This window comes from Lycorma delicatula, chromosome 3, assembly GCF_047948215.1.
Source record: "Lycorma delicatula isolate Av1 chromosome 3, ASM4794821v1, whole genome shotgun sequence".
Classification (NCBI taxonomy): Eukaryota; Metazoa; Arthropoda; class Insecta; order Hemiptera; family Fulgoridae; genus Lycorma; species Lycorma delicatula.
This window is the reverse complement of record NC_134457.1, coordinates 159,543,326-159,562,441: the sequence shown is the minus strand read 5'-3', so window position 1 is coordinate 159,562,441 and position 19,116 is coordinate 159,543,326. Positions and strand designations below refer to the sequence as shown.

Below are 19,116 nucleotides of genomic sequence, written 5' to 3'. Positions count from 1 at the left end.
GGTTATGCATTGTTAAGTTTGACCTGGTTCCAACTTCAGGTCACTAAACGGACTGGATTTTTGGCTACCTGCAGGAAATGGAGTAATATATGATTTTGGAAATGGATTCATACCATTCTTAGAGCTGGCGATGTGGCGGCCAGGGTCAATGTTATTGCAGGTGTAACGGAGACCCTTCCGTTGTCCACATGCCCCCTGCGATGGCAAGCATGTAGCAATGGTGCCCATGTATGTCGGTGCATGGGAGCTCTGAAAGCTTCGGTGAGTAGGAGCCTGGAGTCAGTGCAGAGACTGCGCATCCGCTCTCTGCCAGGACATATGCCGGTTCCACCGGAGTACCGGATAGGACCTCCAAGGTTAGTAGCCCTGGAGTGGGGGTGTACCCCGGCGGCTAGCCTTGCTACAGAAGGGATCAATGTTCATGAATTTTCCTGAACAAACTCACGTGGCAGAGGGTGCACGTAAACACCCTCGTTTAGAAACCGCCGATTCGCCACAAGCGAAGCGGAAAAAAAGCAAGGAGAGTGATAAGATTCGAAAAGATGCTGATAAAATCAGTAAAGATTTGAGAAAAGCTTTGTTTGGTAATAATGTTCCTAAACCAAGATTTTTGGTCATTACAAAAGAGAATGGTAACTTCCAAAAGGTAAGTCCATTCTTAATTGCTAGAGAGATTACAAATTGTGCTGGTGGTCCTGTCAAGGACATCCGTAAGACGTTTAACGGATTACATGTCGAAACTATAAACGACATGCAAAGTCAGAAAGTCCAGGCGTTGAAGAAGATCGGTGAATTTGCGGTTACGGTCCAACCGCATAGTACACTTAATTCATCTAGAGGAGTTGTTGTTTGCCGTGATCTTCTTAACTGTACTGAAGAAGAAATAGTGCAGGAAATGTCTAGTCAGGGAGTGACACATTGTCGCAGACTTTCTATGAAACGAAATGGTGAGATTCTTCCTTCGGCCTCTCATGTATTGACATTCAATAGGCCAAGTCTTCCTGAAAAGGTACGAGCTGGCATCCATCGGCTTGATGTACGGGCATTTATTCCGCAGCCGATGAGATGTTTTAGATGTCAACGTTTCGGACACACTGCCGCTAGATGTGAAGCGCAGGAAATTTGTATATGCGGAATGAAGATTCATGAGGGTGATCCATGTAAAGACCCTCCAGTCTGCATTAATTGTAAAGGGCACCATAACTGTCGATCCAGGAACTGCCCAGTATACAAATCAGAAACAGCCATTCAGGAGGTTAAAACGCTTCAAAAAGTCAGCTACCCTGAAGCGAAGAAGATTGTAAACCTGCGTACACCTAGACCATCGACTTCATACGCAGAAGCAGCTGCTGCTCCCCCCACACCTAAAATCAACGTGGAGCAGTTGCTTAATACGATGGCACCAAGTCTCGCGACAGTGATAGAAAGAATCATTGATTCCAAGATCGAGTCGACTCATCAGATACAACAAAGTAAACATGAGAAGGCTCAATCCCGGACTGACGTCGCCGACAGAAGACCCGTACCAGCGCAGTTTAAAAAACCGGCAAAATCATCGATTATAACTCCAGCAATAGACATAATGAAGAAAAATCTTGATTTATCCAACAAAGATCTAAAGATCACCCCGATGACGAGTCATATAGCTAAGGATACTGTGACAAGAGTACAGGAAAAATCTGCGTCAACCAAAATGGAGGTGCAAGTAACTATCGAAAAAGCACCAGACACAGACGATATTAAAACCGTACCTACAGAGGCCCCAAAAGCTCAGAGAACAACTGTGGCGAGAGCATCTGTATCAGCCGGCCCAAGCACAGCCTTAGATATCGAATCGAGTTCATCAGCCGCCGAAAGTGCATCGATTGCAAGTTTAGACTCAATTGCAACGATGCTCACAGCACCATTGAAGCTTTCATCACCAGATGTAAGCCGGCGAACGTCATTGGCGTCAGAAAGAGAAGACGATGCCATGTCCGAAGCCTCAGACACTCTGTCGTCGGAAGTTGAGGCCGTTCGCAGAATGGAAAAGCGGTGTAAAAAAGGTTGGCCGAAAGGAAAGCCTAGAAAGTAATATTCTGGATTCGAAGTTAGGAGAACATAAATTTTTGAACATTTTTGATTCATAGAAATGTGAATAATTGAACCTTTTTTTTTTGTTTTTTTTTTGAAGTGGGATGGGGCTAATGACCAAAGTAGTCGATGCCCCTAAAAACCTCAAAAAAAAAAAAAAAAAAAAAAAAATAATAATAATAATAATAATAATAATAATAATAATAATAATAATAATAATAATAATAATAATAATAATAATAATAATAATAATAATAATAATAATAATAATAATAATAATAATAATAATAATAATAATAATAATAATAATAATAATAATAATAATAATAATAATAATAATAATAATAATAATAATAATAATAATAATAATAATAATAATAATAATAATAATAATAATAATAATAATAATAATAATAATAATAATAATAATAATAATAATAATAATAATAATAATAATAATAATAATAATAATAATAATAATAATAATAATAATAATAATAATAATAATAATAATAATAATAATAATAATAATAATAATAATAATAATAATAATAATAATAATAATAATAATAATAATAATAATAATAATAATAATAATAATAATAATAATAATAATAATAATAATAATAATAATAATAATAATAATAATAATAATAATAATAATAATAATAATAATAATAATAATAATAATAATAATAATAATAATAATAATAATAATAATAATAATAATAATAATAATAATAATAATAATAATAATAATAATAATAATAATAATAATAATAATAATAATAATAATAATAATAATAATAATAATAATGCCCTGAGGTAGATATTCCCCACGTCCGGAACACAACATCTACGTTCCACGTCCAGGGCGGTAACAGCTGTACTCAAGTACATTACATATAGCTGGCTAACGGGGTTCCGAGTGTTGTTCTCGGATATACTTTTTTCGGTCGACCTACATCTATAGGCCGAATTACAGGACTGGACTTTACGGCCACCTGCAGATATGACATTATTAACGATTACGGAAATGGATTAATACCGCCGTTAGAGCTGGCGATGTGGCGGCCACGGTCAAAGTTATTTGCAGGTGTAACGGAGACCTTTCGTCGTCCACATGCCCCCTGCGATGGCAAGCATGTAGTTAAGGTGCCCATGTTCGGAGCATGGGAGCCCTGAAAGCTTCGGTGTGTAGGGGCCTGGAGTCAGTGCAGAGACTGCGCATCCGCTCTCTGCCAGGACATATGCCGGTTCCACCGGAGTACCGGAACGGACCTCCAGGGTTGGTAGCCCTGGAGTGGGGGTGTACCCCGGCGGCTAGCCTTACTACAGAAGGGATTACTTGTTCATGAATTTTCCTGAACAAACCAACGTGGCAGAGGGTGCACGTAAACACCCTCGTTTAGAGCCGGCTGTTTCGCCTGAAGCGAAACGCCGAAAGAGTACGGAGAGTAAGAAGATAGAAATTGAGGCTAGAAAAAGCTTACAAAAGGCTTTTTTTAAAAGTAGTAATGTACCGAAACCCAAATATTTGGTCATTACAAAGGAGGATGGAAATTTCTCGAGGGTGAGTCCTTTTCTCATCGCTCGAGAAATAAACAAATGTGCTGGAGGCCCTGTTAAAGAAATCAGGAAAACTTTTACGGGACTCCATGTAGAGACTGTTAATGATATACAGTCTCAGAAGATTTTAGGGCTGAAGAAAATTGGAGAGCTAGCGGTACGTGTAGATCCCCACGGCACGCTCAACACCTCAAGGGGTGTTGTGGTCTGTCGGGATCTTTTGAATTGTTCGGAGCAAGAGATTGTAGAGGAGCTGGCAGCACAAGGAGTAATAGAGTGCCGTCGATTGAACATGAGAAGGAACGGTGAGGTCTTACCCTCAGCTTCTCATGTCCTCACTTTCAACCGGCCTACTTTGCCAGAAAAGATAAGAGCGGGGATTCACCGTTTGGATGTGCGGGCATTTGTCCCACAGCCGATGAGGTGCTTCAAGTGCCAACGCTTTGGCCACACCGCTCTTAGATGCGAAAGACCGCAAATATGCGTGTGCGGTGAAGAGGTGCATGAGGGAGAGCCATGTAAAGAGCCTCCTATGAGGGAGAGCCATGTAAAGAGCCTCCTACATGCATAAACTGCAAAGGAGCGCATTCTTGTAGATCAAGGAATTGTCCTGTCTACAAAGATGAGGTAGCTGTGCAGGAAGTAAAAACCCTGCAAAAGGTCAGCTACTTCGATGCAAAAAAAATAGTTAACGCCCGTAAGCCTAGAGCAGCAACATCTTATGCTCAGGCTGCGGCTACTGTTCCTGCTCCTGCTCCGATTGCTGTAGATGAGGCACAAATCATAAATAAACTTGCTCCCACTTTGGCTAACATGATTGAGAGGATCATCGAAAATAAGATGAAACCTCTTGGTAATAAAGAACTTGTTAAGCCAAAGATAGTGATACAGCCTGCTGAAGATAAGTCGATAAAAGTGAAAGTTGCTCCTCCAGAAAAGAAAACGGACAACAAACCTGAATGTCAAGTCCGTCTCAGCGAGATCCTCGATGAAAAGAAAAAGGCGATACCTACAGAGTCTGTTTTGGAGGCTCCCAAGCCTCCTGTAACTGAAGTGGCCTCTAAGCCTCAGAGGCCACAAAAAATCACACAGGGGGGGCGAGTGTCCCCCCTTCCACAGGCGGTGACCGGTGCGACCCCCGTGTTGGGGAGCGGGCAGGTTGTCGCCTCTCAATCGGCGCCTGAAACCGGCGCCGATCCATGCCCGTCGTCGTCGGCGGCTTCGGTGGTCTCCGATACGGAGACCGGAAGCCTTACAGGCGACGACCTTCTCCGCGAACACGATGCTGTTCGCAGAATGGAGAAGAAAAGGAAAAAGGGATGGCCGAAAGGAAAACCCAGGCAATAATTTAATTAAAAATTAAAAATTAGCGAGTCGATTGTACAATGGAACATCAATGGATGTTTTTCAAACATCCATGAGCTCCAACGCTTGGTACATGACGTAGACCCGATTTGTATATGTCTGCAAGAAACGCATTTCCGCCGAAATGAAAATTTTAAATTAAAAGGATTCGATATATTTCGGCGAGATCAACCGCCAAATGTAAGAGTTAGAGGTGGAGTAGCTATACTAACATCGACTAGAGCTACCACCGAAGCGGTTGTTCTAAACACCAACCTACAAGCGGTCGCCGTTAGAATGAAGCGACCGCTTAAGATCACTGTGTGCAGCATATACTTACCGAATTACGATTGGAATAAGGATGACATAGAAAGATTAATTTCCGAGCTTCCCCCACCTGTTTTACTGGTGGGTGATTTTAACGCTCATAATTCTCTCTGGGGGTCGGATCGAGTAGATCCCCGTGGAAGAGAACTGGAAGGGTTCCTGATGAATTCTGAACTTATTATTTTAAATGACGGATCAGGAACCTTTTTCAATGCCAGAGATGGATCGACGTCCTGTATAGATCTTGCACTTATAAGCGGATCGATAGCACCGAGGTACAGCTTCCATGTTATAGACGATCTGCATGGAAGCGATCATTTCCCGGTGCAAATTGTAACTGATGTTACAAGAACAATATATCCCATCCCTAAAAGATGGTTATTTGAAAAGGCAGACTGGACGAGCTTCACAGCTAGAACGATGCTCCCAGAAGCAACCGGAGTTAAATAATCGAGTCGGCATCGAGATATATTCCCAAAACATCTGGGAAACTTACAAAGAAACCCGTTCCATGGTGGAACGATGAAATAAGTGAAGCTATAAAAAGAAAGAAAAGGGCGTATAATGCCTTTAAGAAGCGTCCTAGTATAGAAAACCTTGTTGCCTTTAAGAAATACAGGGCGTATGCAAAACGTCTTATGATAGATTCAAAGAAACGATCCTGGCAGCAATACGTGTCATCCATCGACAAAACCACTACTGCAGCAGATGTTTGGAGGAAAGTGAAGGCGATTTGTGGGTGTAATGATTTTGCTCCCATAACTAGCCTTCAAGATGAAGATGAAATAAAAGATACTCCATATGAAATTGCAGAGCTCTTATCCAATCATTTCGAAAAGGCCAGCAAAACGGCCAACTACGAGGAAGGTTTTCGAACCAAAAAAGAAGAACACGAAGGTCTACTAAATTTTGGAACTGAGTATAATTACTCATATAATGTACCATTTAAAATGGAAGAATTCACGAAAGCGTTGGAAAAATCAGGTAACACAGCTGCTGGTCCGGATGAAATCCACTACAATATGATCAGGCAGCTGAATACCACTGCAAAGTGTAGATTATTAGAACTTTATAATAAAATATGGCGGGATGGAACGTACCCGCAGCAGTGGAAAAAAGCTTATGTTGTTCCAGTACCTAAGAAAAATAAAAATTTAACAGACCCCAATAGCTACCGTCCTATTTCTTTGACGTGTGCTATGGGAAAAATATTTGAAAAAATGATTAATAATCGACTCGTCTGGGTTTTGGAAAAAGAAAACCTGATATCACCGTATCAAGCAGGTTTTCGACAATACCATTCTACCACTGATCAAATGATCAGCTTAGAGGACATTATATATAACAGCTTTATTACAAGGAAACATTGTGTCGGAGTCTTCTTTGATCTTCAGAAGGCTTTCGATATGACCTGGCGTCATGGTATAATGCTCCAGTTACATGAATGGGGCATTCGTGGCAATTTGCCTATACTGCTCAGCAACTACATGAATGACCGTACCTTCCAAGTACGCGTCAACAACGAATATTCATGTGAAAGAATCATGGAAAATGGCATACCGCAAGGTTCGCCGTTGAGCGGTACCTTGTTTACCATTGCCATTAATAAATTGATATTAGCCATTCCAGTAGAAATCAGCAAAAGCGTCTATGTTGATGATCTGGCAATCGTATATGCCAGCAACAAGACTGCTATAGTGAGGTACAAATTGCAACGAGCGATCAATGCTCTAAATGAAGTTGCAAGGAATACAGGATTCCAATTCTCACCAGAAAAAACGTGCTGTGTACACTTTTGTAGGAAGAGAATTCCTCATCAAAGTCCTGCTCTGACAATTGATGATAATCCAATACAATATAAAGACAGCGTAAGGTATTTAGGACTAGTATTGGATAAATCCCTCACATGGGGATTACATATACAGGACTTGAGTGATAGATGCAAAAGAGCCCTAAACATTATAAAATGTTTATCGAACCTAAATTGGGGCTCAGGAAAAGAGACATTATTGAGACTATATAAAGCATTGGTTCAATCTAAACTAGACTACGGATGTATCGTATATTCATCCGCTAGAAAGTCGCACTTAAGAAAGTTAGACGTAGTTCATAATAGCGGAATAAGATACGCAACAGGTGCTTTCCGCACAAGTCCGGCGGCTAGTCTGATGTCTGAAGCCGGAATAATGCCACTACATTATAGAAGAGAGATCCTCTTGTTAAGATATGCAGCAAATATATGGGCTTTCCCTGACCATATAAATAATAAATTGATTATGAATCATCCCATGGCTGCATTATACGAACGTCGTGCTACCTATTCCAGACCAGCCGGAATTAGGTATCACGAATTAAGAAGGAAATATGAAATTGCTATACCAGAGACACTAGCAATTTCTACTAGAGAAATACCACCATGGCTCTTGCCAGCGGTAAATACAAGTTTGGATCTCTCTCAAGGAGAAATAAAAAAGAAACCAGCAGTGATCATCCAGCAAGATTTTTTAGCAACCGTCAGTAGTTACGAAGAACATATTAGAATTTATACTGACGGTTCTAAAACTGAACATGGTGTTGGATGCTCGATATATGTAAATGAAGAAGCCCACTCTTGGAGACTGCCAGATGTGGCCAGTGTCTACACGGCAGAGCTCACTGCAATTCAGCAAGCTCTTCGCTACACTGAACACTATTGCGAAGAGAGAGTGCTAATATGTTCCGACTCATTAAGTGCACTTGTCGCAATTCGGAACAAGAACATTAAGGATGTCCTAATTGCAAACATCCTGTCCATTTTATACGTTCTAAAACAACGAGGACAGCGATGCGTATTTGTATGGACTCCGGGGCATGCTGGTATTACAGGTAATGAAATCGCAGACGAAGCTGCCAGAAAGGCAACAGTCTGCGATGATTTGGATGCATTTCCTGTAAGAGTGGCAGATATTAAAAACCGTCTAACAAATATAGTAAGAAACAAGTGGAACGCTGAATGGAGGAGTTTAAATACAAAATTAAACTCAGTTAAAACTTCTCCTTATAAATGGAAAAGCGACTTTAAATTGACTCGCCGTGAACAAGTAGCGGTGACCAGACTTAGAATCGGTCACACGCGATTAACAAATTTATATTTGTTAACCGGCGAAGTGAGACCAATGTGCGGTGTTTGCAATAAAACACTGACAACCAAGCATCTAATAGAAGAGTGTACCATATATGAGGACCTCAGAAAGAGGTTCTGTTTTACAAATAATATTAGTGCTGATCTGGATAATGGAAATGAAGAAAATATAGTTGCATTTTTACACGCCAGTGGACTTCTTAAAAGTCTGTAAAATGGAAGTTTAAAGCTGTGGAAAAAGATACTCTAAGTGGTAGTTATATATATATACATATAGAAGAAAGAGGAAAGATATGGTATTGAGAAGATTAATTATAATTTTAAGTTCATGGTCTTTTGAGAACCTATCTCAAATTTTAATATTGGGGCCCTTTACACCCCGTAAGTGTTTGTGATTGTCCTTGTCTTTCATGTTTTAATGTTTACTGTGAAGTTTGTGTTTTTTTAAATAAAATGTAAGGGCCCTTTACACCCTTACATATGACGATCCTGATGGAGATAATAATTTCTTTTAAAGAATGTGACGAGGGCTAATGACCTTAGCAGTCGATGCCCGTAAAAATTTCAGTTAAAAAAAAAAAAAAAAATAATAATAATAATAATAATAATAATAATAATAATAATAATAATAATAATAATAATAATAATAATAATAATAATAATAATAATAATAATAATAATAATAATAATAATAATAATAATAATAATAATAATAATAATAATAATAATAATAATAATAATAATAATAATAATAATAATAATAATAATAATAATAATAATAATAATAATAATAATAATAATAATAATAATAATAATAATAATAATAATAATAATAATAATAATAATAATAATAATAATAATAATAATAATAATAATAATAATAATAATAATAATAATAATAATAATAATAATAATAATAATAATAATAATAATAATAATAATAATAATAATAATAATAATAATAATAATAATAATAATAATAATAATAATAATAATAATAATAATAATAATAATAATAATAATAATAATAATAATAATAATAATAATAATAATAATAATAATAATAATAATAATAATAATAATAATAATAATAATAATAATAATAATAATAATAATAATAATAATAATAATAATAATAATAATAATAATAATAATAATAATAATAATAATAATAATAATAATAATAATAATAATAATAATAATAATAATAATAATAATAATAATAATAATAATAATAATAATAATAATAATAATAATAATAATAATAATAATAATAATAATAATAATAATAATAATAATAATAATAATAATAATAATAATAATAATATAATAATAATATAATAATATAATAATAATATAATAATAATAATAATAATATAATATAATAATAATAATATAATATAATAATAATAATATAATATAATAATAATAATATAATATAATATATAATAATAATATAATATAATAATAATAATATAATATAATAATAATAATATAATATAATAATAATAATATAATATAATAATAATAATATAATATAATAATAATAATATAATATAATAATAATAATATAATATAATAATAATAATATAATAATATAATAATAATATAATAATATAATAATAATATAATAATATAATAATAATATAATAATAATAAAAAAAAAAAAAAAAATAATAATAATAATAATAATAATAATATAATAATATAATAATAATATAATAATATAATAATAATATAATAATAATAAAAAAAAAAAAAAAAATAATAATAATAATAATAATAATAAATAATAATAAATAATAATAATAAATATTATCAATGAGGGAACGAAAATATAAATATAAACTATGTAAATATTTTAAACGGTATGAAAATATAACAAAATACAGTAACATCGCTGGCTGCATTTAAACGAAAAATCGGTTCAAAAGTTAAAAAATTTAATTAATTAATTTTTGTACTTGGCTACACAGTTACCGTGTTAGCAATGTTAAACTTGGTAGTTGTCGACTGTTTAAATGCCTCATTAATAAGGTTGATGATGTCGATGAAAAGGCAATAACGAACTGCCTGGAGCACGTGATTCGTTTTTATTAGACTTAATTAGTCTATAATTAAACCAATGCAACTAATATTCTCAAAGCACTGTCGCCTTTGAGAATGATTTTTGCGTTAAAAATCAATAACCTCAGTTAGAATACTATTTTTGGAATAGATCAAAACGTTCGTACGCGTGACCTTTACTGTAGTAACGTTTAGGGAAATTATTATTACTCATTGGGTTTACGTTACGATAGTTTGAATTAAATAAACCGCCCTTTGCAGAATAATACTTGTTTTTAGTTCGTTGATTGACCTCTTTCCAAACTATTGTGATATACGTCTGCCCTTCGATATGGAACTCAAAGAGACTGTTTTTGAAAAGGATAAACAAACAATTAAAGATGTGTAAGAAAATATTATGTTTTATTAATTATTTAATTATAGACTATTTTAATTTTAGTCATTTTTAATGATTTTAAATTTATTACCAAAAGAGAGGTTAGGTTGCACATTACGTTACATTTTATGCATGTTTTGATTTTTATTTGACTGAACTCGAATTTCAAAGTAGTTGTAATAGTATAAATAATTTTAAAAAATGCATACGAATAAATAAAATCAATTCTAGTTGACTGTCATAGTTTTATTCACTCATATCTAACGCTACTATGCGCACGTGCTACGATGTTTTAACCAGCTAAATTTATTTTGTTGGGGGTTAAAAATAAGTCATACGCTTTAATTATTGCAGCAACATTTTGTAGCTGTGTATTTCTACAATTTTTTTGAGAAGGTATAAAAGGGTGCATTGCTATTAAAAAAGGTAGAATTGTCTATAAAATCTCCGATATGGTAAGACTGATATCCCCTACATGTATTTATAATCAGAAACAAAATTTAAATCTATTAAAGTTATGTATGAATTTATTACCAGGTATGTATGAATTTATTCAATTTTTTTTAAGTTTCAGCAATTCTTAATAATTAGATGAGATTGCATTGTTAAGTTTGTCCAATAATAGTCTTGTAAGATATCCATTATAGTCAAGTTGCTTGAGAAATAAGGTGTCTTCCGTTCAACAAGTTTTAATTTGGCTAGAGCCAGATTTTATCAGGAACCCTTGTATTGGTTATTTTATCATTAGTCTACTAGTATTCTAATAATTAACAAGTTTACCATTATAACTTTTGTAATCAAATATTTTCTCTGTACTCTATCAGATGAAAGAACAATTAGCACAAGAAGTACATTCATTGTAAATTAAGCAACAACCTCCATAGCATAGTGTTTATTTGTACACGAATAAATATTAGATATGCCTGTTTATACAGAGAATGATTAATAAATTAAATATTATGAAATTGTCTTACATTCAAAATATAATGGAATTTTAAGATTAGCTTTGAAAGTTTAGTCATTCAGTTTTTATTTTCATTTCACATGTATTAGATTATTGAAATATTGATAATTTTTTTTTTTTTAATTGTATGTTAAATGTCAAAATTGCTCTTTTGTTAATAAATCATGTGTTTTATGTTAAATATCATAAAATCACATGATAACATGTGTTTTATGATACAATGACAGCTTTGTATACTATTTGTTTAATAAATTTATATTTCTTATTCCCCACTTAGTTCTTAAGTTATTTTTAAAAATATTTTAATTTTTTTTTTTAATAATTACTGGTATTGCTATTTTGTGAGTTTGTGTAAAATGGTCAGCGCATTTTAAATAATGATCACTGAAATATTTACAAAAACAGTGTATCATTTTAAAATTATATTACTTTGCTTTCTCAAGAAATCACATTAATAAAACAGTGTAATGTGATATTAATGTTATTTGTTTTCTTATATATTGAGACAAGTTTTGCTATTGTATTAGAATCATCTAACTGTAAATATTCTTATGCAGGTTATTTATACTCATTACTTTGCCAATTATTTTTTCCAAATAAAAATCAAATTCTATTTCAGTATAAAAAATTATCAGAAAATTCCACATAGTATATATAAAGTAAAATAAAATAAATATTATTGATTGTTGAAACAGTATTATGTTAATTTAGAGTTACACGTTATAATACTTAGAAGAGAAATATAATGTGAATTATATTTATACTCACTATATCTGTGAGTAACTCAATTACGTTTAATGAGTCATATAATTATTATCAGTCTTTTTTATCATTTTGATGAGTTCAGGAAAGTACCTTTGATTCAGTCTCTTATGGTAACTGCTAGATTAAATTGACAAAACTACTTTTATACTTGGTACTACTTCTAAATTTACAGGTACAATTAACTTATTTAAAAAATAATAATCCCTGTTCATTGTGAGTATTTGCTAATAATCTACTGTGTATCTCTATTGTATTTGTTAATATGTTACTCATTTATGTATTTGCCAATAAGAAGACTTGTTTGCGTCTCTTCATAATACACAAACATCTAAGTTAATAATAAAATCTTAATAGATGTGATAATGTAAAGATTTTTTTATCTCAATACTTCTTCTGAATCCAAGTTTAGCTATAAAATTGTTTTAATGTATTGTAATGGAAGAAAACATGTAGTAATGGGAAAACAGCCAAAATGTGCTTTTAATATGATAAACATAACTTCTGGTAAATAAAAAATAAAAAATATATTGTGCAAAAATATGAAATTTTTATACTAATCAGTTGTTTGTAGTTATGTAAAGAATGAATTAAAATTATTTGAGTTTATTGAAAATAAAAATGATGTATAAATTGAGTTATTAGTATCTTTTTAATATCTTGTTTCTGAATATAGTTGTCCACTTATTTATAAATAATTTTTTAAGTTTATGTTTAAAAGCTGATTTTTGAAGTTGAAGATTCTGAAGTTCAAATTCAAGAAAAAGTTAAGTTACTTTTATATGGATTTGATTGCTGGACAGTTGGTACTGGTGTACTTGGTGGTCGGGGCCTATCAAGAGTGTTTGGTTTGAGTCTACACAATACCACACCTCATTTACAGTTCACATGTATCATTCTCATCTCATTAGGCTATGGAACTACTTATTGCTCACTAGCTGAACAGATTGCAAAGTGCACATTTAGAATAGAAGATAAATGTAATGTTTAAGAAACATTATTGCTTGCTCTTAAGGATATAAAAACAGTAATTTTAATGCTGGAACTTATTTTGTAAATTCATTTTTTTTTTTTAATACTAATGGTGTTGTGAATGAGGTATCTTTTATTTTTCCTCCATAACAGAATTATATGGCTTGTGAAAATGAAAATATAATTTTTTTTTCTGCTATTGATGTCTAATATATTAACATATTAACTAATTAGTATTTCTGGATCAAGGCTGAAGTTGTTAGATTTCTTTGAATATTTAAGTGCTTTGTGTTTTTTTTTTAATATTATAAAATGCATATAAATGATAATAAAATTTTATATAAACAGTTCCTTCAGTACTGGTTTCCACATAGTATTATTTTTTATTCATATGGTTGTTTTTTTTTTCATCCATTTATTATTTATTTATACGAAAACCTGGTGGACTGAAAGTCCACCAGGTTTTTTAGGACATTTAGGACAGTCTACTAAGGTACACTTAACTACAACCACTGCTTGTTTATGGCTAAACATATATTCCACTTTTAACTCTAACTAAAGCTCAACTAAATTACCCTTTTTCCTAGCAAAATTCTTTATTACATCATTAGTTTAATCTATGATAATATCAACTTGTGCAATATTACAATAGAAATTACATTATAATTTTTATTATCTAAAACTTCGGAGTATGAGTCCCTGTACTCATACTTCAAAGTATGAGTCCCCATACAATGCCTTTATTTCCCCATAAATTGCCCTTATTTCGGTAAAATAAAGGCAATTGTAGGCCAATTGCATCTCAGAGGTATGTTTTTATCTACTTCAGTTTACGAAAAACCCTTTCACATGAAGCAGCAGAAACAAGAAAGAATTTCAATAGAGAGCATCTTTCTCCTTAGCTGTAATTATAATAGTTGCTGGTAAAAGAAACCATCAGTTGAATAACCTGGCATGACCAGCTACCATTGGCATGACCAAGCTGTAGGTCACACTATATTGCTAAATTCCTTAATCTCCAGGATCAGATACCTGTCAATAATCCATCTAAAAATATGGTACTGAAATATTTGATACCATCTACACTCTGCAGTAATCAGTCAACCTCCAACTGGAAAGACTGATTTTTGGTTGATTTTTTTTTTAAACTGTTACTCAGTTTATAAAAAAAAAACGTTTTTATACCTTGTTTCTGTCAATTGTAGTTATTATTTAGAAAAAAAAAATCATTTCACTCTTAAGTATTTAACCACATTGACGGGTTGATTTATTATACTAATAACCAGAATTTGTGATTCCAGTCTTCTCTTAAATTAATAAAACGTAGGATATATGGATTGTAATTTTAATATAATAATCTGATGTAGACCCCACATGACTTCCTTGTACACCTACTAAATTACATATACACATTTTTGCTTCACTTCATTTAAATGTATTTCATTTGAAAGTGAGATACGATCCTCTAATTCTTTAATAAAGTGGACACCACATTGCATCACATTTTTTTTTGTCCGTGTCAGCATTTTATATTATTTTGTATATTAATTTTGTTTCACATTGCTCAAATAGTTATGTGTTGGTTCAAGTGAGAACGTTTCATATCTGTAACCATGGACACATCGGTTCGAATCCAACTTCATATAAATTTTTTTTTTAACTTTTTTTGTTTAATTTAAATATATTGATTTATTAATAATTATTAACCTCTGTAAAAATTTTTGAATTAAAATGAAAAGAACATAAAATTTTATTTCACTAATAATTTCTGATTTTCTAAAAAAAGTTAGAAAAATTTGTACCTTGCCCTTGTAAGATCCAAATATTTCATTAATTAAAATTTTATTTGGCTATAACTCTGGAACTAATGAAAATAAGTACCACTTATGATATATCACTGAAAAATTCTCAATGAGGACTCATTACTGTAGTCCAAAATCCAATTTTTTTGGATTTTGGACACTTTTGGTCCAGTCAATTACAATGAGGAGAGATGCATGACTAGATGTTATAACAGTCCTAAATCTAAAATTTCAACATTCTACAGCTAGTCGTTTTTGAGTTATGTGAGATACATACATACATACGTTATGTCGAAACTAGTCAAAATGGATACTTGTGTTGAAATCTGAAAACCAATTTTTCACGATCACAGTACTTCCTTTACTTCCTACTAGGAAGTAAAAATGCAATACACGTATGAATGAATTTTTTTACCCAATGAAGAAATTTCTTTAAGCATCAGTACTTATCACAATAATTAAACTAAAACTAATTTTAAAAGTAAAATGTCCATGTAGGTGGTAAGATAACTGAAAATATGTTCAGAAATAAGTTGTTAAAAACATTTTATTTAAAAATTTTGTTTGGTTTGCCATTACAAAAACATTTTTTTAAATAAATATAAATATCATTGGTAACCATCATGGACAAAAACATAGTAAAAGCAATTGATGCATGTTATACATTTTCTGAATAGTACAAATATTTACTGTGTTATTAGCGTAGAGCAAAAATCAAGAACAGTGACATTTCAAATATTAAGCATGTTAGTTGATAAAATGTGTTCTCTGAGGTGAAGATTTGATTTATGTAGTTATCATAACATTTTAATTTTATTTTCAGTTGAACAGTTATTTGTTTGATTATATATTGAATTGTTGTTTTAAAAGAAAGGTATTATCAGAATTATTTAATTTTTTAGGGGATTTCTTATGACGATTTAAAACCTTAAAACTGTAAAAAGAAGTTTGTTTGATTTAAAAAGATTTGCTAATAGTTGAAAGTAGTAAAAATAATAGTGCAAGAAAATGAGAAAAAGAAGAGTCAATATTTAATATATCAGAATGCGCAAGAGGTCAACAAAGAAATTTCTTGTTTATTGTCAAGTTAATAAAAAGTAACCTATTAAAAAAAAAAAAAAACACTGTTTTATTGAGATGTATTCAATAAAAAACCATACTTCTATTAACATCAAAATATTTTCAAAATTTTAATAGATTAATTATTCCTATTATTTTATGCAATTCTCTTATCAACCAACCATCATTAACAAGAAACTCTGTTATTACATGAATAAAAAATTTAAATAGTCTTAAATTATACTTTTACTTATTCTCTTACATTTTGTCTTCATTCCTTTCTCCTTGTCACCCTCTCTCTTCCACCATCTTTCCTGCCCTTTCATATTTATTATGTTCAAAGAAATTCATGGAATGAATTGTATGAATTATTTAAAATTTTTTTTTTTTCCTTTTAAATAAAGAAAATAATTATATGACCTAGAATTTAATGAACTGACCAACGATATAAGATTTGATGCCAACAGCATATTAATTTCTTGTTAAATATAGGTGTAGGTGTATCTTTGTTGTAGCTAATAAAAAAAAATCTTTTGTTACTAACTGTGTTTAAATGTTATATATTAATAAATTTTTTTTAGGCTTGAAGATCCTATTGCTAAAAAAGAAGATATGGCTTATGATGATGTTTTATCTCAGCTGGGAGAATTTGGACGGTACCAACGGCGAATCTACTTCTTGTTATGTTTGCCAGCAATATCATGTGCCTTTCACAAACTTGTTGGTGTGTTTCTGCAAGCCAGAGTTCCTCACAGGTTGAAAATTAAGAGTAACTTAATTAAAAAAGTATAATAAATAAAAGTTGAATTAAAATAAAAAAAAACTTGATGAAATCTATTTTTATGCCTTATTTATGCTCTCTATAATAATGGAAAATAAGTCTTATCTTCTCCTTGTGAAAATATTGAAGTTTTGTTTTTTATTATTATTTTCAAAATATGTGGAAATTTAACTGCAAAGACAAAATATTTGTTTGAACTATTGTGGATAAAACTTTTATAAGTTATCCTCAAATGATTTTATTAATTATTACAACAAATCTCTTTTGGAGATGTGTCATGCATAACTAGCTGAAGGATTGCCAGTAGTAGCAGAAAGTGACTAGTATAAAAAAATAAATTTATATAAAAAAAAAGTTTATATATCTTTTTAAAAAAACCTGAAAATATCAGAATGAAATATGTAAGTTTTTAATGATTCTGGTATTCAAATTTTCAGTTATTTATCTTCACTTAGATCTATAAAAATGCTAATTAATCTTACTTGATTAGATTATTTATGTAATCTAATATGAAGAGAGAGCAGGTGCACATATTTGGAAAGTTTAGAATTAAAATTAATTTAGTTTAAATTAAAATAGTCTTTGTGTTTAAAACTGATATTAAGTTAAATATATAAAAATCAATATAAATTGGAATAATCTTTTATCTTGAAACTGATAAGGTATTAAGTAGGATTGTTCATTAAAAAAAGAAAAAAAGGATTGTTATTAATAGAAAGAATTTTCCAAAATTTGATCGGTTTAAGTTTATTAATTAATGTAAAGAGTGCATAAAGAAATTTTTTAAACAATAGAGTGCAATTTTCTATTTTGAATTATAAAAACTAGTTGAAATAATTTTATATTGTGTATAAGTGTGGGTGGGGTAGGCTGTGCCAGATATTTCATTGAACTGAATTATTCAGTTTAGTTGTTGGCTGATGTAGGTGTATATATGTTAGGTAATGTAACATGTTTAAGAAAGATAGATTAGTTCTGTATGATGTTAGATTACTCTGAAAGTGAGTCATTATTTTGAAAATAGCAAACTTAAATTGTTATCTTCAATTTTATTGTTATTATGTTGTTATTATAAAATTTTTATTGCTATTGCCATAGCAATGCTATGGCAATAGCAATATTGTATTATTTTTATTGCCATATCTTTGTATAGCATACCTACCGTTAAGCCACATGTTGCCAAAAGTTATTAAAAATAGAAGTATAGGTTTGAACTAATTTGTATATGAATAGAAATGGTGTTGACATTTCTTACAGCATAACCTTTAATGTTTTAATCATACTTATATCATGTTATAACATTTAAAAAGTAGTTCTGTTAAAGCATTATATAGTTTGATCTGATAAAAAATGAAATTTTTTGAAGTTAAATGAGTATTTCATATATTATAAAATATCTGAATTTTTGACTACACTGGAATATTTTTATTTTTGTTCTTGAAATACAATAGTGTGCAAATTAATGTGAAAACAGTTGTTATTTAATAAAAAAATGACATTATTTAGAAAAAAAATCATACTTGTACAATCTGTGAATATCAACTAATTAATATGTCTTCCTTTATTATTGTTTGTACCACTTCACATACAAGATTGAACATCAATTCAACAAGTGTACTGCACATTTTTTTGATTTCTTCTTCATGAAACCATACCAATATTATTACTTTAATGAGGCCAATTTGTGTGGTACAATTTTTGAGAGTCATTTTTTGACTATTATCCAAAGATTTTCAATTGGGTTTACGTTTGAAGAGCTGTCTCGTCATGGCAGCCTTTTAATGTTTTATTCTTCAAAAACTTTTTTCCACTTTTTTGGCAATATGCCATGATGCCAGATCTTTTTTGAACACCCTGTTACCTTGTGGGAATTTATTTTGAAGATGCATCACAATCCTT

At 31.1% G+C, this 19,116-nt stretch overlaps 1 protein-coding gene across 6 annotated transcripts in view; it reads left to right on the top strand.

Annotated features, from left to right (window-relative positions):
- Window positions 1-19,116, top strand: part of Orct (Organic cation transporter) — a 143,496-nt gene that overhangs the window by 74,974 nt on the left and 49,406 nt on the right. For 3 of the 6 annotated variants that reach the window (XM_075360880.1, XM_075360883.1, XM_075360881.1), the window contains exon 2: window positions 17,018-17,191. In XM_075360880.1, the coding sequence (XP_075216995.1) occupies window positions 17,018-17,191 (174 nt within the window). Of the gene's footprint in view, window positions 1-10,754; window positions 10,886-12,696; window positions 12,779-17,017; window positions 17,192-19,116 lie in introns of those variants that run through there. The other 3 variants (XM_075360877.1, XM_075360878.1, XM_075360882.1) reach the window with 3 other exon arrangements.